The sequence below is a fragment of the Cimex lectularius genome, unplaced genomic scaffold, assembly GCF_000648675.2.
Source record: "Cimex lectularius strain Harlan isolate CLEC.00 unplaced genomic scaffold, Clec_2.1 scaffold202, whole genome shotgun sequence".
In the NCBI taxonomy this organism is placed as follows: domain Eukaryota; kingdom Metazoa; phylum Arthropoda; class Insecta; order Hemiptera; family Cimicidae; genus Cimex; species Cimex lectularius.
The window spans coordinates 579,807-601,693 of record NW_019392803.1 but is presented as its reverse complement, the minus strand read 5'-3'; the positions used below and the strand labels follow the sequence as shown (position 1 = coordinate 601,693).

At 35.5% G+C, this 21,887-nt stretch overlaps 1 protein-coding gene and 1 long non-coding RNA gene across 2 annotated transcripts; one reads left to right on the top strand and one right to left on the bottom strand.

The window, feature by feature from the left end:
* Positions 1-664: 664 nt before the first annotated feature.
* LOC106669408 (rotatin-like) lies at positions 665-21,885 on the bottom strand. The gene is made up of 33 exons (XM_014398873.2): positions 21,581-21,885; positions 19,613-19,800; positions 19,274-19,545; positions 19,156-19,218; positions 18,884-19,085; positions 18,690-18,824; positions 18,518-18,622; positions 18,256-18,455; positions 17,996-18,197; positions 16,336-16,526; positions 15,954-16,194; positions 15,678-15,887; positions 15,444-15,617; positions 15,214-15,387; positions 15,024-15,156; positions 14,765-14,962; positions 14,441-14,696; positions 11,806-11,960; positions 11,637-11,743; positions 11,439-11,577; positions 11,192-11,376; positions 10,970-11,136; positions 10,829-10,916; positions 10,632-10,770; positions 8,383-8,521; positions 8,163-8,326; positions 7,918-8,106; positions 7,658-7,860; positions 7,396-7,600; positions 5,707-5,900; positions 1,281-1,415; positions 1,084-1,213; positions 665-1,021 (listed from the first exon to the last, which is right to left on the bottom strand). The coding sequence occupies exons 1-33, from the start codon at positions 21,615-21,617 to the stop codon at positions 786-788; spliced, it is 5,556 nt and encodes a 1,851-aa protein (XP_014254359.1). The 5' UTR covers positions 21,618-21,885; the 3' UTR covers positions 665-785.
* On the top strand, positions 12,168-14,631 carry LOC112127330. The gene is made up of 4 exons (XR_002910512.1): positions 12,168-12,274; positions 12,939-13,014; positions 14,108-14,291; positions 14,458-14,631. It is a non-coding gene; the product is annotated as an uncharacterized LOC112127330 (long non-coding RNA).
* Positions 21,886-21,887: the final 2 nt, after the last annotated feature.

The window sequence follows — 21,887 nt, the reverse complement described above, 5'->3', positions numbered from 1 at the left end:
GACAAATGAAATGGCCACGGAGAGCTTTAGTGAAGTGTACTTCATTTAAATTCATTAAATTCACTAATTTCGTGGTCCGCTTGACCAATTAATATAGTACAATTAATTAAGGTTTTTTGTTGAGATAAAAAAGTCAATGGCATGAGCGGGATTCGAACCCACGATCTTCGGCTAGATACGCCGCTGCTCTACCACTTGAGCTATGGGATGGGCTGCTCGTGCCATTGACTTTTTTATCTCAACTAAAAACCTTAATTAATTATAATATATTAATTGGTCAAGCAGACCACGAAATTAGTGAATTTAAAATTTATGTTTTTTGATCGATGCATAGGTGCTTTCATTTTTTTTTTTTTTTTTTTTTTTTTTTAGTTTTGTCATAATTGATCAGTTTTTCAGATTAATTCAACACACATAGATCATGATTTCTCATTATACATTTACTCACTGAAGTGTATATAATGCCTGATGTTGACATAGAAGGGTTAGAGAACAAAATTTTTATTTTTTCGCCTAATTTTTTTTTCTTCTCTACTAAAATCTGTTCTACCTTAAAAACAAATCAATTATAATGAAAAATATTAACTTTAGTTTATTATTTAACATTACATAAAATAACTTTTTTTAAAATAAGAATTTAAAATTTAATTTTTAACATATCACACACATCTGTACATTTTCAAAATTCATTTTAACTACTTTACAATATTTACACAATAAGACAAACATTGCATATATTTACTTGTACGATCATAAATAAAATATATAAATGAAAATTTGAAAATCTAAGAAGATTTAATTATCGGTAAAACTTTTTTAGCGAGTTGAGCAATTTTGGTTTGTTCCGGGTACGTGATGACGGCCAATTGCAGCCTTCCGTCGAGATTGACATTCCTCACTGCGAACTTTCCACGTTGGCTGTTGGCCGCGATGAACCATGCAATCAGCAGAACGTCCTGGAGCTCGTTTTCCGTTATCGACGGATCAACTGCCCAGTTGGAAATCGTCCTCAAAAATTTGTCTTCAAATTTAATGAAAAATTAGTTTAAATGGTACGCTTTTATTTATTGCGTATTTGTTTACCAGAGACGATAAAACGCTGCTTGTTAGCCGGGTTTAAGACCAAGTTGCGGAATATGGAAAGTGATAATGTTTTCAACTCGGGTTTACCGATTGAAAGGAACTCTAAAAATTGTTCCATTATATCTTCGTTCTGAAATAAGAATTTGAATTAACAGCCAACTGTTTTAATATATATACTTTTTAAAGACAGTTATTACTTTCATGAGTGAAGCCTGCCCTTCTGGAAAACTAGAGAAGATAACAAAAAATCGCAACCAACAAATTTCCAAATCTTCCAGTTGACTTGTCTTCCTCGTTTGACCAATTTTGAGGAACTCATTTAACAGATTCGACTGAAAAGAGGATTAATATACACTGACGGGCAAAATAAATGCATCATCCTTAAATTTTAATGTATTTAGGTTTATTCATATTTTTCATATCAAAAATAGGTTAGGTTGTAAAAATAAGTAATTTAAAAAGAAAATATCATCTAATCCTAAAAAAAATTATTGAGTAAAGAACAAAAAACAAAATGTTTAAAAAGAAAACTTTTTTCCTCTTTAATACGAATATTTTCATCTTTAGCACGAATAATGTTCGACATGAATACACTTTTGTATTCCTTGTAAAACCCTGAGGAATTCTTTCCAATTCATGAAGAACACCCGTTTCCCACACTTCTAGGGTGTTAGGACCTGAGTTTCACCATCATACTCGTCAATTCTGGACTTTGAGCTGGCCACACCAAGCACTCAATTCTAACCTTGTTCAGGTAGTCATCCACAATATGTGCTCTATGGGGCTGGCATTATCCTGCTACTATCAATAATATCTCACCGATGTAGGGGCAAATGGTGCTCTCTGATTATGTCTGGTGTGAAACCACTGTAAAGCCCAGATGATCAATGACCCACCATGGAATGCCACCAGAGGAACCATACAGCATACTTTCTCCTGGGCATCTGTATACGAAATCACCCATCTGAAGATTTGAGGCCAACTCTTCAAAGAGAACTCGTCCCTAATTTTCCAATGTCCAATTCACATGGGAAAGCACCTGGCTATTTTCTAAGCTGTGGTAAGAAGAGGTCCGAGCTGGGTGTCAAGTCCTGAGGTCAGGTTACATTGACCTGTCTTCTTCCAGTCGTAGAGGAAATTGAAACATTTCGGACTTGTCAGATTTGTTATCTCATTTCCTATATTGCTGTGGTTGCATAGATCCTGATGACGGATTAATCTATTGTCTCTCTCATTTGTTGACCTAGGTCGACCCTGCCCTAGATATCTCGGGATATTTTGAGGTGCGCTCAGGGGTTAGGAAGGGATGTAACTTGAGTCCTTTATTATTCTCTCTTTTCCTCGACGATCTCCCTGATTGTCTTGAATACGGTATACGCTACGGAAATATTGAAATAAAGACTCTTTTGTACACGGACGATATTGTGATTCTGTCAGACTCACCGATTACCCTGCAAAAAAATATGAATGCCATAGAGACTTACTGTAATAAATGGAATCTTTCGGTCAACCTAAACAAATCCAAAATTATGGTTTTTCGTAGGGGAGGCAGGCTTACGGCTAATGAACGCTGGTATTTTAAGGGCTCTCGCATTGATACAGTCAGTGAGTATAAATATTTGGGCCTAATTCTCACCCCTAAACTTTCACTCAATGGTCATCTCAAGCGAAAAACTCATATTGCAAAATATGCATTGAATTCAATTTGGGCTAAATTCACTTCCAATAATCTTGTCCCGGTGTGCAGCAAATACAAGCTGTTTTTGGCTGTTTGCAGCTCAATTGTGTCCTATGCTTCCCAGGCTTGGAGTTTCCAGCGCTATGAAACAATTGAATCCCTACAACGCTATTTTATCCGTAAAATTTATCACCTCCCTTCTTTCACGCCTAACTACATGATCTACCTCGAGACCTCAGCTGAACTTTTGTTTCAATTTACATTACATTTACATACTTCCTATGTCTGCAGGGTTCTAAACTTTCCTAACTACCGCCTTCCTAAGAATACAGCGCTGGAAATCTTAAGGTCCAAAATATCATGGTTCTCTTCCTGGAATAACTTGGCTCAACAATTTCAACTGAATGATAATTTTTCCCTGGACAATTTCAAAGAGTGGCCACTTTTACACTCAAAATTAATTAACTATATCCACACTTCTCACAGAATGAAATGTCTCCTTCATGCTCAAAATTCTTCTAGGTTTTTGCTGTATAAGGACCTTAATATCAGTCAACCTTTCTTGAACATAGCGCAAAATTCTAAAATTCCGTCCATTCCGCTAGCTCGCTCGTTTTTCAAAATTAGGTGCTTAATTATAACCCCACAAGAGTCAATAATTCCGATAGGTGCTCTCTCTGCAACAGGCAGGCTCGAGAAGATTGTTTTCATTTTCTAGCAGAATGCCCAGTTTTAGCGGAATTCTGAGCACGGCATATAGGCTTGCCCATGTTGACGAGAGAGCACCTAATATCTTTATTAAATATCCCCGAGTCTTTAAATCTGGTAAAGTTTGCGATGGAAGCCTGGAACTACAGGAAAATGCTTGTTTTTTATTTCAATTATTAAATGTTTACTGTATATATATCAGAGACGCCCTGGTTATTTATATGTGCATAAATAGATATGTTGTTATTTTAGTTTACTTATAGTTTTTTTTTTCTCTTTCTTTTGTTTATTCCTTAAGAAGAAATGTGTTTCTTGTTTATTAAAAATGTATAGTCCGAATCCGGCAGGCGGTTGATAACCATTGCCGTTATGTGCTTTTTGGTTATGTACAATTTTTTTTCTTTTACTCTCTTTTGTTTATCTAATAAAGTACATTTTTTCATTTCATTCATTCATTCGACCCTGCCCTAGTGTGAATACCTGCATCTCTGAAGCACCAAAGAACCCTTCCTACTATAGAGTATTTATACAGTCTCCTGGTGACTGTATCCTGTTCATGCTGTATCCTTCCTCTAACAATGTTCCGACCCAGACACTGTCATACACAAACCTCACAGGATTAACACTGACCACTTGTGAGAGGAGGTGTGTTGCTCCTATCTTGAGAATCTAAATGTGTGATATGGCCATGTGCCAGGAGCACATGTTAAAGAACCTCATTGTCCTTCTAATGGAATTGCGACCACAATGTCCTTGTGGGGCTGTGGCTCTTCCACCGCTCCTGTGTGCACCTCAAAGGCATGTGAGGTTTTGGACAAAAGCAGGAAAAGTTTAGTAGACTATGCCTACATGTCCCAAGGATGTATGCACAGAGGGGGATGAGGAACAGTAATGTGTCACTTACAACCTCTCCTGTTCCTTCAACATCTTGCCTTCTTGTGGAAACCACTGTTAAGGACCTCTTTGGAGGCCGAACTAAAAGAGGTATCACGCTCTGTTAATTCAGTAAAGACGTATAGGGACAGGAAGATTTCTGGGGTGGATGGGCACAACCCGAAAGGGAATGCTTGCAAAGCCTGCTGAACACCCTCTGCCCGAATATTAGGATATGGCCACCTCTCCTCCTGAACATATTATGTGGAGAAGGGTATCTAAGAAGAATTTTATTCCGAGATGTGTTGCACGGCTTGAAAAGGTGGGCTCACATCTCGGAATTATCCCTCGAGGTGGTCTGGTATAGCCAGTTGGTTGATTCGTTCGACGCTTCAAAGATCATTCTCACCTCTCTCATCCACCCAGAGGAACCGTATCCAACCATTTGTGGGATCATGATGGCAAAAGGTGATACATTGTGCTTGTGGTGTGGGGCGCACCTGAATAGGTGAGCCTTGTGTTCTTGAGCACTCCCTTTCTCAATCCAGGTCCAACAGCTTAAGATCTCTCCTGACCCACCAGGAGGGTTTCCAGGCAAAAAATAATGAGCAGCCTTGAGAGCATGGCAAACTCTAAAGTACTAGCTCTATTCGTGAGTCAACTTTTAAGTCAGCAGGTGGATGGCAGGTGTGCGATCAGTAACAGACGGATCAGGGTCCCAGATCCTGTCTGCAAAGGCTGGGGAGGGTGCATGATCGGCTAAACTATGGGCGTAAGTTCTAAGCCCAGATATGTGTTACATAGTGGCTTATTGGTGAGACCCCTGACGCGTATTTAGAGTGAGCCTGTTAGTTCTGTGGTGCTGTAACCAGCTTTCTCTACCAAAGACTGAGTTCCTCTAAAGGGTGGTTAGCAATTCCACTTAAAAACGTGGCCAGCAAGCAATAATTTACCATTTAAACATTTTGCTAAGCATAACTTGTGGGGGGCGCTGCGGTAGCCTAGTGGTTAAGGCGTCAGACTCTCGGCTAGTAGATCCCGCAGTCATGGGTTTGATCCCCACCGTCACACCTAAGGGGACCGGTGGCCACAATTGAAAGAAATTGACATGACACTCATCAACGGAAGGAGCAGGATCAGATCTCAGCAACCCTGAATTTGGTGGTCCCAACCCCCTTCAAAAAAGAGTTTCTTCGATGTAAGAACACTGGCACACCGGGGGCTCAAATTCACAATTGTGTTGCGAACCCTTTAAAAAATGGAGCCAGGGATAAAGTACAATAAGCTGTACAGCTGCAGTGCTCAGGAGGGAACTACTCCAGTTCCTGGTATCCATTGAAAAAAAAAAAAAAAAAAAAAAAAACCTTGTTCATGACGATTCTTGCTTCTAAGGCCTGGCAAGCGTGGGACAAAAGCTCCAGGACCATCTTTCGCAACTCGATGCTGTAAACGTCCCTTGAGAAAAGGCCGATCGTGGCATGTAAAATAGAAGAAGATGTTGGTGTTTTTCTCTGTCCAACTCCGGCCATCGTACTTGTCAAAACCAGAGTGGCGGCAGCTGTAAAATTGCATAAGAATATGTCCTCCCATATAATATACATAATTATTTATAGAAGATTATACGAATTTTAGATGGCCCGGCTGCACTCTATTTAAAAAAAGTGTGTGTGTTTAATATTTTTTTAGTCTAGTTTCAAATGTTTACCTTTTTTGGAGAAAAATTATACAGGGGACCTGGACCCTGAAACATCATTTTAAATTATTTTTTACTCTGAAAACAATGGTGCAATCAGATTTTAAATTGGTAAAAAATGGCAGAGTTATAGCAAAAAAGAAATCAGCAGCGTAATTTCGACGAGGAGCTGAATATTTTACTGTATGTTCTCAAAAATCCGAATTCCTCTCTCTGTAATGTTGGAAGGGTTTTAGATTTTTCAAAAATACAGTTACAGATGTACTCTGGACTTACAATTTTAAGCCATATCGCTCTCATCTTGTCCAGCACCTTCGGGACTCTGATTATGACAGGCGTATAACGTTCCTTGCACAAATGTTGATTAGGGAAGCTCAAGAAAACATTCTTCCACACATCCTACGGACTAATAAATCCAAGTTCAGCTCTAAATGGGAAACTCAACCGTTGGAATTCGAACATAGGCAGAGGAAAATTCCAAAATTTTGTACTCATGTCATCATCTGGTGGTTAACACTATCAATGTTTGGTGTGGGCTTTCCGGAAATAAATTTATTGGGCCTTATTCCTATGAAAATAATTTAAATGGTGCTCAGTTCCTCAATTTTTTTAGGGAGGTTTTACCAACACTATTAGATGATGTTCGTCTGCAACAAGAAAGAATGATTTTCCAGCTTATTGGACGCCCTACACATAATTCTTTGTAGGTGAGTCATTTGAATCATCACTTCCAGGATAAGTGGATAGGACTCCATGGCCAGAACTGTTGGCCTCCTCGGTCACCTGATTCAACTCCACTTGACTATTTTCTGTGGGACCATTTCAAAAACAGTGTCTTCACCAATCATAACCCAGAAACTCAGAACTGCGGTAAAGGATAGAAAATACTTGTCAATCCGTCTCTATTGCTCTGGGCATGGGTGAAGAGTGGTTAAAAAGAGGAAATCTTTGCATCTTTACGCAAGGCATGCAGTTCTAACATGAAATGTGATTAATAAATAGCAAACCAAATGACTGGGTTTTTTTTTTTCAAACTTTTTGCCATAACTTTGTCATTTTTTGACCAATTTAAAATCTGCTTGCGCCATTGTTTTCAGCGTAAAAAATCCTTTAAAATGATATGTCAGGATGTGTAGTCTTATGAAATGTTGAAGTTGAACTGGGCCTGTAAAATTTTTCTCCAAAAAAAGGGTAAAAATTTGAAACTAGTCTAAAAAAAATATATATATATATATATTTTTTTTTTTATATTATATAAAGTCATTTAATGTCATGTTTAAAAGAAATTCAGCCAGGCCATCTAAGAAGGACACCCTGTATACCTTGTATATACTAAAAACCATAAATTAAAAAAATTAACCTTGTGGGGAATTGGCAGTATATGTGATAAGAACTTGCAGTAGAGTGGATATGAGTACAACGTCTAGAAGACACCACGCCCAGAGTTTATGAATAATATCTGCTAATCCGAAATTGACACACATCAGTTTCGCTTCTGCCGAACCAGCAATAAAGTTGATCAAAAGGCACAGATCGATTGACAAATTATGAAGAACAGTGTTAGCCTAAAAATTTAAATTGTAAAATAAGAAAAAATTATGTATTGTTTTTATAGTATTCACCTTTTTGCTTCTTGGAACATCAGGAGGCATTATGGCCAAGCTGACATGAGTTTCTTTCAACCTAACAATAAGCGGTTCCAAAAGTCCGCATTCCAGGGCGGCTTTTGTACCGGAATGGGAACAGCCAAGAATACTTGCAATAAGAAACCTGTGAGTCAGAGGGCAATTTCCCTTCAATGCTTTTACTATTTCAACATTCGCTTCTGGAAAAAAATTAAATTGTAAAAGGTGAAGAATTTGTGATGAAACAATTTTGCTACCAGAAGTTAAAAATGGGATTAAATGAGCTACAGCAGTTGCAGTGACACCATCGTCCGAGACGGTTGTCAAGCACAAACTTTCAATCGCCTCAAGCGTAAATATAACATCGATGTTTTTCTGATTGCTCGCTATCGAACCCAAAAGCCTCAGGCTTGCATTCAATATCATTTTTTTATTCACTTCTTCGCCTAAAAGAAATACAATCAATTCACAGAAAAATTTTAAAGCTTAAAAGGATACTCACAGTAAGTAGAATCTTGTAAAAGCCAGACGAGTGTGGGTACGCAGTCTTTAACGCAGGTCGCAGGCAAGTGGGTGCAATGCGTAAGGACTTGGAGAACCATAGCGTACATATCAACCCTGTCCTGATTGCAAAGTGTCTTGCAACTCTGCCACTGGGACACATGCCTATGAAAAATTCCAAAATCAAGAGACTCGTCTGAGAATGGAGAATAAGTATTTACCTAAAAAGCTCAGTGACCAATCCTTGTGTATGCATGGCTGAGATGACTTCTTCCTTTTCTTTCGACAATAAACTCAAAGTAATCCGGCAGCATGCAATGAACAGGTTGGGAGTAGTGACACTCGAAATTTCAGTATATTCTATATTTAAAAATTAGTTTTGAAAAAATGAAAGCCAGATACAAATACTTCTTATATTTTATCATACATTATTGAACAGTTATTTAACTACAGAGAAACCTCTGATAAGGGACACCTCTATGTAGGGCACACCTTCTTTTTGTTTTACTAGTTTAAACTCAGTCGGAATGGTGCCTAAACAGCCAAAAACGTTAATGAAGTTTAGGGCGATGGCACTGTTGAGAGATCGTTTAAAAAATTCTGAGAGGGTGACTTTAGCCTTCAAGACAACTAAGGCCATGGAAGGATTTCTTCCCTAGATAATGATGTGTGAGCTTTGGTCGAAGAAAATCCCCAAACAACTGTTAAAGAACTTGCAACAAGTTAGCAAATCGACTGTCGCTGACCCCCTTAAGACAACTGGAAATGTGAAAAAGCTCGAATGTTGGGATGTTTGACCACCAAAAATATCATCTTTATAAAGTTTGCACATTACTTTGCCTAAACAGAAATGAACCTTTCTGGATAGAATTGTTTCTTTTCATGAAAAGTGGATTCCTTATTATAACAGCAGATGTTATGAATGGCTCGGCAAAGGAGAAGCAGCACCACATTTTCCAAAGTCCCCAACTCTTAAAAAAGTGAAATGGTGACTCTTTGGTGGGCTTCATTCGGGCTGATTTACTCCAGTTTCTTGAATGGCAAAACAATCAATGTTGAAATGTATTGCTCTCAAATTGAAGAAACGCACTGTTACACCTTCCTTACAGCAGCTGCAATATACACTGGCAATAGCTCAGTGGATAAGGGGGGGGGACATGTTGAAGGGAGAGACAAGTGATGGTTGGTGAGGGAGTGCAAATTTATTTATAAATTCACTAATTTCGTGGTCCGCTTGACCAATTAATATATTACAATTAATTAAGGTTTTTAGTTGAGATAAAAAAGTCTGCTCTACCACTTGAGCTATCATGTCCTCGATCCACTCGGGCACTAACTTCCCATCTCAACCCCACCTTTTGAATTTTCCCTCCTTTTTGCCATTTTTCAACCGGCGTATCTAGCCGAAGATCGTGGGTTCGAATCCCACTCGTGCCATTGACTTTTTTATCTCAACTAAAAACCTTTATTTATAAATATGATGTTACGTTGGACACCACAGTATTGTTATGAAGTGCTGAACATCGAAACCAAAGAAAAGGAAAAGAAATGGAAAAGAGAAGGAAAAAGAATAAAAAAAAGAAAAGGAAGCACAGATCGGTTCCCTTGTTCGAACCCCAGCCCACCGATGTAGCGCTTTTGCTTCTCTTCTAGCTGATGCTTGCTAATACGCTTCCACCCAAGGTAATACTATGGGAACTAACATAATAATGATCTTCCTGCTTCTACAGGAGTTAATTCGTTAAGACAAGTAATGCCCTTCATTTATGGTTTAAACTATTATAAACAAAATGAATTTAAATTAAAATTGAAACTACTGTAGCCAGTGATTATTTTGCCCTTTCTGAGGCCACTCTAAGAATTTTGAATGGAATCGTGTAATGAATGAAGTGGAGTTAGCGTTTAAAAAGTATAAATGGGAGGGACCATGCGTCCATAGCACCCAAAATTGTTGCCATGGTGCACATGTTCCGTCTTCTTGTGTATTAATGTGTTAAAGAAAGAAAAAAAAAATGTTTGAATCTTATGAAAATTTTGGTAGACAAATATAAGGAGTCTTAGCAAATTCAAGCATATCAAAACACCAGGAGAGAAAATTTTGTAAGATCGTAAACTCATTGAAAATTTACATCTACCTCTCATACTGATTGCTGTGTATTATGAGATTACAAAAATGTCTAATTATAGGGCACACCTCCCAAAAGAGGACAAAACTAATTGAAACGATGATTGTCCCTTAGCAAGAAGTTTCACTCTAGTATTTAAAATTTCTGTCCACAAATCAACAATATTGAAAAAAGTGATAAAATTTGCCAAAACAATAATGAGTTTTTATTATAAAAAATATATACTGAATATTAGGGGAAGTCACAATAGCTCAATCTAGATGTTGTGGGTTCGAGTCCCGCTTGTGACTAATTTTTCATCTTGATCTCAATTTGAATAAAATAATTGATAAAATATATATTACCATAAGGTGATGATGAAAATGAAGTAAATAAAAAATCCCGGATGACAGTCTGCTTTAGAGACGAAGAAAAATTAAGCCTTGCTGCTACGATTGAAATACAGGAGAAAAGCTTTGTAGAAATACACAACTGCACATGCGTCTGTGAAATGAAATAAATTAACAATCGGCAATTTTAAAATAAAAATATTTTCACCCACTTTGTCCTCGCTCGTTGCGATCAGATTGCTGCAAAGATTAGCTGCTTGTTCGCGAACAAGGCTTGCTTCGTTGTGATCTAAAAGTATACTTCACCCCCAAAAAATTATACAGTGAATAAAAGGTAATTTTTTTTATATTACTTCAACGATGTTTCCCAAAGTTCAGGAAATTGCATGACGACTTGTTGGGAGAACTCGAGTGTCAAGCCAGAGAGAAGTTCAAGAGTGGCTGATTTTACGATGAGATCCTTGCTTCCTATCATAGACTGCAACCACTTTGTTTCAGAAGGTAGCCAAAATTTCTTCCCCTGCAATAACAAAATATAAAACCTGGAGTTTTTATAAAACATTAATTCAAGTCACCTTTGGTTTCAACACAAGCAAGTTGCACAGGCAAAGCACCGTGAGTCTTGTGATGGTCAGGCCCATACAAGAATAAGGAGTGGCACAGTGAAAAGCGTTCAACAGCTGCCATAGGCATTTCGGGTTCAAAAATATTTTCAGTTCTGTTAATTGTAAAAGGCACTTTAACAATTTATCCATAACAGCTACAAAAAACAAACAATTTAACAAACATTCCCTTTCGTTAAAAAAGAAAAAAAGTATTTACCGATACTGTAAAATTTCTGAGTGTGACTATGCGACAAGCACTGTAGCAGTGTGTTTGTAACATATTCCCATCCGTCAGGTTCGCTGTTTTTTAAGCAAGTCTCCACGAGTGACAAGATCCTGATTGAAAGCTCTTTACCCTGTGAATTTAAATATCGGTTATCAAATTCAATTGTAAATTTATTCGCAATACACTCACAAGTGCTGTATTGTCAGATATGGTGATACGTGTCAAAAGAGAATTCAGGGTGAACGCTGGGTCCTTGACAATCCCTGATAGCCATGAGAGCAACTCAGGAATAAATTCTAAAAAATAATAACACAAGCATTAACAACATGAACAAAGTCCCAACGGCTAAAATGCGTACTGGCACTAAATGTTAAAAATTGGAGTATCTCAACAAGCAAGAGCTGGTCCTGCACACTCGCCGGTAATGTTGTCAAGTAGCGTAAAAACGTTGTTTCCCATTGCAATTTGTGAAGATCTTGAAAAGAGTCACAGAGTTGAGCCAACTTCATGTAGCTGTTAAAAGAACAATTTTCTATTGTTTATTAATTAATAATTATTAAGAAATGAGTTCTAATGTTTAATAGATATTTGCTCTAACTCTAATTGTTTTATGTAACCGCTCTGTTCAATCACTTGCATATTTCTCAGTTTTTTATTTCTCGGTCTTAATCTTGGGAGCAAAACAGAGCCACGTAAAAATAAAAATAATAATGTCTAAAAATAAAAATAGGCGGGGGCAGCACCTGGAACTGAAGGCAGATGGCAAAATTGTTTTAAAGAAAAGTGTGGTTCTTTTCTCTTTTCAAGCGCATTCAGGATGACGTAAGGTACAACCTAAGAGAAAAAACTTAGCGACGTACAATGAAAAAAAAAGTTGTATTTTATACAAGACATTTTATTGTTATTAATTTTTTACAATTAAAAAGTGTATTATACATTAAGTTGTTTGTATGCATAGTTTGTAAAGTTTAAAACTTACTTTATGTCATTATCTTGTATATTTTTACATTAAGTTATAAAATTTAATTATATATTTATTCGTACTAAGTTTAAAAAATGAGTTTAATCAATTGATTTTAAAATAACCACATCTTAAATTATGTTTTAAAAAATTTTTATGATAAATGGAAGTTTTTACCACCATTACACTTTTTTTGCAAGTTTGGAGGTTTTTATTGCACGATTTGAGTTTTTTTATTGCATTTTTCGAGTTTTTTAATACATTATTTTATTACACTTTTTGAGGTTTTTATTGCACTTCTTGATATTTTTATTGCACATTTTAAAGGTTTAATTGCACCCTTAGAGGCTTTTGTTATACGTTTTGATGTTTTTATTCCATGTTTCAAGATTTTTCTTGTGTTTTCTGGTTTTTATTGCGTTTTTGAAGTTTTTATCTTCTTTTAAACTACACATTTTGGAGGTTTTATTACACGTTTCTTGAAGTTTTATTGTACTTTTTTTAAAGGTTTTTCATGATATGTTTTTTAGGTTTCCATCGCACATTATGAGGTTTTTACTATGTTTTTGAGGTTTTTACTGCAAGTTTTGAGGCTTTTTTTAAAAGGTTTGTATTGTTATTTTGAGGTTTTTATTGTTTGCTTTTGAAGTTTTTATTACACATTTTTGAAGTGTTTTTATTGCATGTTTTGTGATTTTGTTTGCACACTTTGAAGGTGATAGTGCACAAAAATCCAGTCTGTACTTATTATTAATATCTTTAGGAGAGCTTACTGACCAACTAATCATTGGGTGTTGTGGACGAGGGGTCATACCAATTTTCAATACTTTTTTTACATTAATTACACAATTACAATTCCATGGGCTATGCCAGAATTCAGACCCAGAATCGCTAGCTTGGAAAATACAAGTCAAACCCTCTAAAACCACTTTGCCACTGTGGTACCCTATTTATTATAGAACAAATTCCTTTGCTAGTAAATTCTTCTGCTTAAAAAAATAAAATAAAATAAAAATATATGTACATACATTGAAATTATATTAAAAGTCAGTAGAAATTCTCTTCTCTGTATAAAATTAGCAGTAAATAATTCTATGATTAAATTTAGACAGCTCTATTGACACAGAACATTAACATTATATTAATATTTAAAGATTTGATCACTGTAAAACCCAGAGATGGATTTTTAACAATTGTGTTGTTTTGTTAATTATTTCATAACTAATTTATTTAAAATTAACAATATAATGCTCTAATGTAAAAATTTAATAAAGTAAACTATTAATTTCACTAATTTCGTGGTCCGCTTGACCAATTAATATATTACAATTAATTAACGTTTTTAGTTGAGATAAAAAAGTCAATGGCATGAGCGGGATTCGAACCCACCATCTTCGGCTAGATACGCCGCTGCTTTACCACTTGAGCTATCGTGACCTCGCCATTTGTCACTGAGAATCTAATCCGATTACACATTTGAAAAATGGCAAAAAGGAGGGAAAATTCAAAAGGTGCGGTTAAGATGGGAAGTTAGTGTCTGAGTGGATCTAAGTCACGATAGCTCAAGTGGTAGAGCAGCGGCGTATCTAGCCGAAGATCGTGGGTTTGAATCCCGCTTGTGCCATTGACTTTTTTATCTCAACTAAAAACCTTAATTAATTATAATAAACCATTAATTTGGTTGTTATTTATCATTTAGGTCTACCTATAATCCAAGTTTTGGTCTGCAGAAATGTTTTGGCTTATTGCCATCTTCAGTGGTTTACCTTGATGAAACGACCCAAGCCAGTGGGAAAAATCAGACCAAAATATAAAATTACCAAACTACTGGCTGGTTCACTACACATTTATAAATCACCCATGAATGATTGTTGCCCAATAAGGTAAAATTCTCTAATTTTAACTTTCATGTATAAGTTTTATTTTATTATAATTTAAAAAAAAAAGACAAAATATAAAGTATTATTTATTATAAAGTATAAAGTAAAATATAATATTAGTAGTGTTCTAGTAATTAGTGTAGTCAACTCACCTTTTCAACTGTTTCAGAATACTCTGTGCATCTGCATGCGAATTTGAACAGTTCAAAGATACGAGCAATTTGTTTACGTTGTGCGGAATGTAGCATGTAATTAAGTCCTCAATCGAGATTTGGGACACGGGCAAATGCAGCGAACCCGAAGTCTGAACCTGCGACTCGGCAATTTCTTTAATACCGCCTTCCAAACTTTCAACAAGCCACAAAAGGGCCAGTGACGACTTGACGTTTTTATTGCTTAAAAGATCCTCTGGAACAAGAGGGCGAAAAATAAAATATTAAACATCATAAAACCTTTGGCAAATATAATAATCTTACCTATCTTTGATGGTTGATAGTTATCGCTGACTTGTGAGTGGGGTGTAGCCTCAAACGGTAATTTCATTTTTTGAATTATGGCTTGTGGAAATGAGACACTGTCTGATGTCGTAACGACGACATCAGCAAAAACCATAAGTGTAAGAAGTTGTGAAACATCTCGTAATAATCGCCAATCATCATTATAAAGGAAAAGGCCTTAAATAAATTATTCAATTTATATTTGTAAGCTCTTAAGTTTTTATTATTTTTTATTTACCTTTTAAAATAGAATCATACATGTCATAATTGAGGAAAAAATCATGTCTCAGTTGGGTGTTATGCCTGGCCAAATGTTTCAATATGACCACAGAGTTTGTGAATATCGATTTAGATCCTTCGCTCATATTGGTCTGTTCAAAATAGCCAAATTAGAAAACTTTTTTTATTGTTTTACTTAAAAAACTTACCACTGAAGAATGAAGGAAAGACAATATGACATTCAATCCTTTATAATCCAAGAAAGGAATGTGCAAACATTTATCTTCCATAATGAGGCTGAGTTGTGTCAGCGCTGATTTTAATATTTGCGGATCAGAAGGATTCGTCGCAAGAACTTCTAGAACCTTTATTAAACTCCCTTCCTAAAAAAAAGTAAAGAAATTAGCGTGTTATAAATGAAACAATTATTGAAATTTACCTCGTATCCGCCATAAGCTGAAGATCTAGATGAGATGGGATTATCACCAAGATTAAATGACTCATTAATATCTAGATTAGATGGGATGTTTAATAAATAAATCACTCTTGCTGTTGCTTCATTTTTACAATCTTTACTTTTGGACATCATTAATCTTATATTTCCAGTCAAGACCTATTTTTAATAATGTCAGTTAATATTTTTAAAAAAATGAGGCAAAACATATCGACTAACCTCCATCACTGGCAACATAATTTCCTTAGAAGTATCTGGATCAAGCATTTGCAATATGGTACGGCCTAAGGATGAATTTAGATCAGCGTATGCTTGGAGGACGGAAAATACAGTGGACATTTCAGAAATTAGCCATCTCCAAGAAGACGCAGGAACAAGTATCTGGCTCTTGAGTATCAAAACAAGAATTACTTCACTACACTGTCGAACCTGGAATATTTAACAAATAGTTTTTTTTCTTCTTCTTTTTTTATGATGTACATCAGGAATGCATACATCGCTATCTTCATTGCTCAGACCGTAATAAACTATCTCCTTGAAGACTTTTCTATTCAATACAAAAAGAAGAAACGAGTAGTGGTTTGTCTCGAGAGAATTTGCCTTGGGCCCGAGTTTCTTATTAACAGCATCAACGACCATTTTGTATGAAATTACCTTTGCTTTAGCATCGCTGGACGCTAAAAGTTTCGCTGTCAAAGCCTGTATTGATTCAATATGACTCTGACTTAAATCATCTCTGTAAAAGACCAAATTTGAGGACTGTCAGCAGTGGCAGAATTCAAGGATGCTTTTAGTATTAACACTGGTTAATAATTCTAAATTTTATACTGTATTATCACATCTAAAAAACATGTTTAAAGTAATTCGTAGTACATACTTGTCAATTATTTTAAAAAACAATTCTATTATTTTATATTCTTTGTGTATTTCCAGTCCCAGAAGGGAATCCTTGAAGCAATCGATCATTTCTATAAATGGCAACTCTTTGTGACATTTTAAAAATTTTGCTGCTGCTTCTAGTGATAGAGCCATTGATATAAATTCGTTATATGTTTTTGAATCGTGATACTAAAATAAAACACATTTTTAATATAGAAATTATGAATGATGGAGTGGGTGTGGAGTTCAATCATTTTTAAAAAGATGGTTCCTACTCACAGTAAGCTGTTTCGTAACAATCTGAAAAAAACCCACAACTGCAGACACTATGATTCCACGATATTTTATGCATATGGTTGGGAACAAGAGGATCTCAAAGAATTCCTCCAACTAATTAATTCTCTACACCGTAATATAAATTTTACATTGGAAATTAACAAAGATGGTTGTTTGAACTTTTTAGACCTAAAATTGTCCATAATAAACCACTTAATAGAAATAGATGTATATAGAAAACCCACAACTACAGACACTATGATTCCAGAGGATTGTTCCCACCCATGGTCCCAAAAGGCTGCTGGTTTCATTTGGCTCATAGACCATATGTTAAAACTTCCATTAACACTGGCTAACTATAAAAAAGAATTAGAAACTATATTAAAACCGTAGCAAAAAACAACGGGTATCTAGAAATATTTATTGATAGGTTGCTAGTTAAAAGAATAAAAAAATTAACTTTAAAAGAATCAACAATAGGACTCAGCCACCCCACCATAAATGATTCATTAGGTTTCCGTTGTTTGCCATACATTGGTGAATTATCGGAAAAAGTTAGTAAAATTTTTAAACAAGGTTTTAGATAGCTTATATAAGTACGGGGTCACTAAAAAACATCCTCTCAAAACCTAAAGACAAGGTAGACAACTTGGCAAAAAGCGGGGTTTACCAACTCAATTGTAATGATTGTAATATTAAATATATAGGTCAAAGCGGGAGAGAAATAAAAACGAGAGTAAAAGGACACTTGCTTAAATCAAGCAAATTTTTGGAATTTAAGGACCACCTAAAAGAAACAAAACATAATTTCAATTCAAATTTAAATACAACAGTACCACATAGTTTCAACAAAGGGAGAGAACTAGATTGGTTTGAGAAATTTGAAATTAAAAAATGTGAAATTGAACATGGTGATAAATGCATTAATAATATAACAGATTTTGATCTACCTCCCATTTTAAATATGTACATAAATAATATTAAACGTCCAAATAATTAAATCAATTATTTTAATTGTTATTATTTTATTTATGTTATAATAATTTAATAATATTAAGGTTAATCTAATTTTTTTATCTTTTATCTTTAATCATTAATTTCTTACAGTATTTACTATAATAATAGTTATTTGTGCTATAATTCCCGCTTTTCGCACGTTCAAATTGAGCGCCATTAAAAAACCATCGCGTTGGCGGGGGTATCAGCGGGTTCACTTTTGCAATTCATGTCGAGATATGTGTTTGTAGAAACCCTGATGATGAGCTAAGGGCTCGAAATCCGCATTGTTGGAAACAACTTACTGTGAGTAGGAACCATCTTTTTAAAAAAGGATCGTTTTTAATATTGTTATAAAAGCTGATAAAATCCTGATGTTTTCTTACCTTGAAATTCCTCACGTAAGATAGAAAAAAACGATGGATACGAGGTTGCAATAAATAGAGGATTGGGTCAAGCAATGATGCCGACATAGCTTCTTGCATGTCCTTCGGGACAACGACATAACAGACAGATTGGGGTACAGCAGCTTTAAGAAGTTTTGCCGCTAATATTTGGGTGTTCAATCTCTTAATGGCACCAATTCCCCTATAAATTAAAAACTAAATTATCTGTTTTCATACTTGAATTTTTTTTTTTTTTTTACTTCGCCCTGAGGAGATTGTGCGCTAATGAGGAAAGAGTCGAGGTAAGACTGTGTTTCAGCGGTCCAGCCTTTGCATCCATTGCATTCCAGAACAGCTCGGCATTAGAGATACTAAGGGCGATCACGGGAAATATACTAGGTATCACAGGACCAATTTTATCCAAAACTAATGCACAAAAATCTCCTAGGCCTACAACTTGCTATAAAAAGTCTTCGTTTATTCATCAATCCTTTTGAAAAATAAAAATATCAATGTACTGACTGAATCAAAACATTTGTTTTTCATATTTTCAGTGTAATGGTATTCAGTCAGATTCGAATCTCCACCACCTTGAATATCGATTTGTTCATCCAGTTTGTCATCAACCTAGACGTAGTGGCAGCCCTGTTAGATTGTGATATTTAAATCTGATCTTAAATATAAAAATACTTACCATAAAGCAATTTAAAGATATCACCGAGCAATCACTATAATATTTAAAATAAACGAGCAAGGCCTTTGTCAAGTCTTCTAGGCATGTAAGCGCTCTCTCGTTTGACTTGTCCTTTTCGACCATTTCAAGCAAAACCTAACGAAACGCAAATTTTAAAAACATGAAAATAATTTTACAAAACAAGAATATCTAACAAGAAGAATTGATGTGTCATTTAGAAAAACTTGCGGAGGGAAATCCTGAAGGATGACTGTTGAAAAAAAATGTGCAGCCTGATCTCTTTGTGATCCATCACGCAATGAATTGAGGACTGTTGTGAGCACTTTTTTATCAGATGTCGCAAGCGTGGGAGAAGGCCAATAGACCTGTTTCCATGTAGGGAATGAAACACAACCACTAAAAATAAAATTAGAATTCTTTAAAGCTAAATTATTTAAAAAAATATTTTATTTAGGAAAAAACCAACCTTGCTAATGAAGAATGGAAAGATAAATCAACTCGGGGAGAAATGGGCCTTGAACTCTCACTCCTACAAAAATGTAAAAAGAATACCCAAATAGATGATTTTGCATATTGTTGTTTACCTTTCTGAAAAGCATTCTGATGTCAGGCTTCCTTCTGTCAACTTGTTAGAAGCGACTGATTCTGTCCATGAAGTTGACAACCCTTTCCTTTCCCCTTCCTTAACATGAAACCCGTTCTTTGTCCTAGAAGTCGTTTTTTTAATATTACCAGGGCTGATATTCGCCAACGAGCAAAGCTTTTCGAATAGTTGTTTCTCCTCTTCATCAATGCCATTTCGGATTTGCAATAAATCGGGATCCTGTCTAAGAAGGAGATCAAGGCCATCTTTGCTCTAAAAATGAAAATTTTTCATCTTACTCTAGAACAAGTCTGAGAAAGTCTGAGGAATCCAGTCAAACCTTTACTAGACGGAGGATGAGTTGTAAAACTACTGATTTTTTTGGCACAGAAGAAAATTGAAACCACTTCACCAATAAAGGAAACAAGTCGGGCTCGTCCAGAAGTTGGTCTTCCGCTATTATGTGTAGGTTGAGCTTCGTAAGGATATTATCCAATGCCCTAAGCCTTATTTCTTCAAGTTCATGACCTGTAATTTTACAAGTAATATGACAAATTTCATTCGGTGATCTCATCATTCTTGCAAATAATTTCATCAAACATTAACTTTTGGATCACCTAAATCTGTAATTTACATGATGACAGGAATATGTTTTAAAACCAACAGAAAAATATTACAAATGGTTTTAATCATACGATTCCTGCACCAGTAGTGATTAACAATACATAAAAATCATCACTGGACAACTACAAGAACAAAAGCTCCAAAATATTTGCATTTATCGTATATTAATCGTTTTTCACTTATGGAACTAAGTGGTTAACTTTCAACTGAAAAAAATTGAAAAATAAACATATTTAGAGATCATGAGATGCAGTCTGGTGTGACGTAAGTTTTAGAAAAACATTTTCTTTATCTTGCCAATGTTTCGATCTTTTTTGAGATCATCTTCAGGGCACTGTACACATCCCCTGTTCTTGGTAAACTCTTTGACACCTGATATCACTATACAGATAAACGCAACTGATCAGTAAACATAACAGAATTCCAATTGGTTTCTCTTCTAGGTGCTCGCTGCACCATATTCTCCTTAGTTGCTGGTGGTGGGTTGTTGCTGCAGGTCGTCTCAAAGGGGCATACGATATATGTCCAACAATTCATAATCGTTTGTGTTGATAAAGGCTTTGCCAAAACATCTCGTACTTCATTTAGGATCTGGCGGGTACTATGGAATTGGTTCCGTTTTGCAGCAATGACAATATTTCTGTCCTCTCTTAGCGTTGTAGTGCATTGAGATCCATTACCAGCCTCCTATTGCCACTTGTAGTCTCTCAGAATGGGACTATAGCCCGAGAAACCACACTCTGAGAAACGTCAACTCTTCTGCGATATCCACATACCGGTGACTTCGATGACTCATTCTCACAGTAATATTGCAAACTTCTTGTTCAAGATGACGTCTTTTCATGGTTAAAGAGATTACAACTGGATTAAAACTGGTATAAGACCAGAAAAGGTGTTTGCTTAAAAAATTAAATCTTCATGTTTACTATTCTTAAGAAATCCGTTATTAAAAATGAGAAATAACATTTGTTTGTTTTAGGTTTGTATTTTCTATTTTGTTTTACCCAACTAATAAGAATATATCGGTTAATTTAATTAAAATCAATGAATAAGAATAAATTACAAATATCCCTATTCATTTTTGATCATTTTAGTTTGAAGCCCTGTTTTTCTTTAGTGCCGAAGAACTCTTCCTATTGTAGAGTGATTTACACTCAGCCTTCTGGCAATTTCGTGCTGGCTGTATCCTTCCTCTAATACATTATGACCCTGACAGTGTCACACTCAAATGCCTGACAGGAGCCATTAAAAAAGGTTTAAGATTAAGAATAATATAAAATTAAAACAATGAAGGAAAAAATTAACGGAAAGCGAATGCAGCGTAGCTGAATGAAAGGGCACAATGCTACTTTTTACGCAAATGGCATTAATCAGTACAAAAGTAAACAAAGCAGTTTACAATTTACGTTGACTTTCATAGATCCTAATTACCTGTAACTTATGCAGAAAGATAATGGATTTAATTATAAACTATATAAATCGAGTGATGCGTTATATTTGCCCAACAGCATACAATCTAACCCTCGAATCGTTTAACATCAAAACCAACTCAAACACAACCATATAAAATGCAAATTTTGAACTTAGAACCACTGAAAATATAGAAAACATCAAAACGTTTCAAATTATTCGTTCAAGTGAATAAGCAATTATACAAAAAGAATATAAAAATGTTAATATTCACCGAGTTTTTTCACAGTTAGCCGTAGCCCATCTCCCATGTTTCATGATAGGATTGGAGAGAAAGAGAAACAAACAAAGGAGGAAAGTCCAAAAAATTGAACAATCGGACAATTTTGACAGAAGAAAATCAAAACCGGCCGTTACCTCCGAGCTAGTTCTGACCATTATCTCTTATCAGTCCGCTTTTCCCGCCTTTCCGGCCGGACGCCATTGAAGCTAAAAACTTTTCTGTTTAATACGGCCGGTCCATTATTTTTTGATATTCAACCCAGTGAAGCTTATGAAAAAAACAACAGGTTCTTGGCAAG

Bases quoted from the DNA above. Each gene is read 5' to 3' on its own strand.
- LOC106669408 (XM_014398873.2), bottom strand. From the start codon at position 21,617: ATGGGAGATGGGCTACGGCTAACTGTGAAAAAACTCG. The intron at 8,327-8,382 runs GTAAATACTTAT...AATTTTTCATAG, and splicing joins TTGGTCACTGAGCTTTTTAG to GCATGTGTCCCAGTGGCAGA. The intron at 1,416-5,706 runs GTTTTTTTTTTT...TCCTCTTTTCAG, and splicing joins CAAGAATCGTCATGAACAAG to TCGAATCTGTTAAATGAGTT.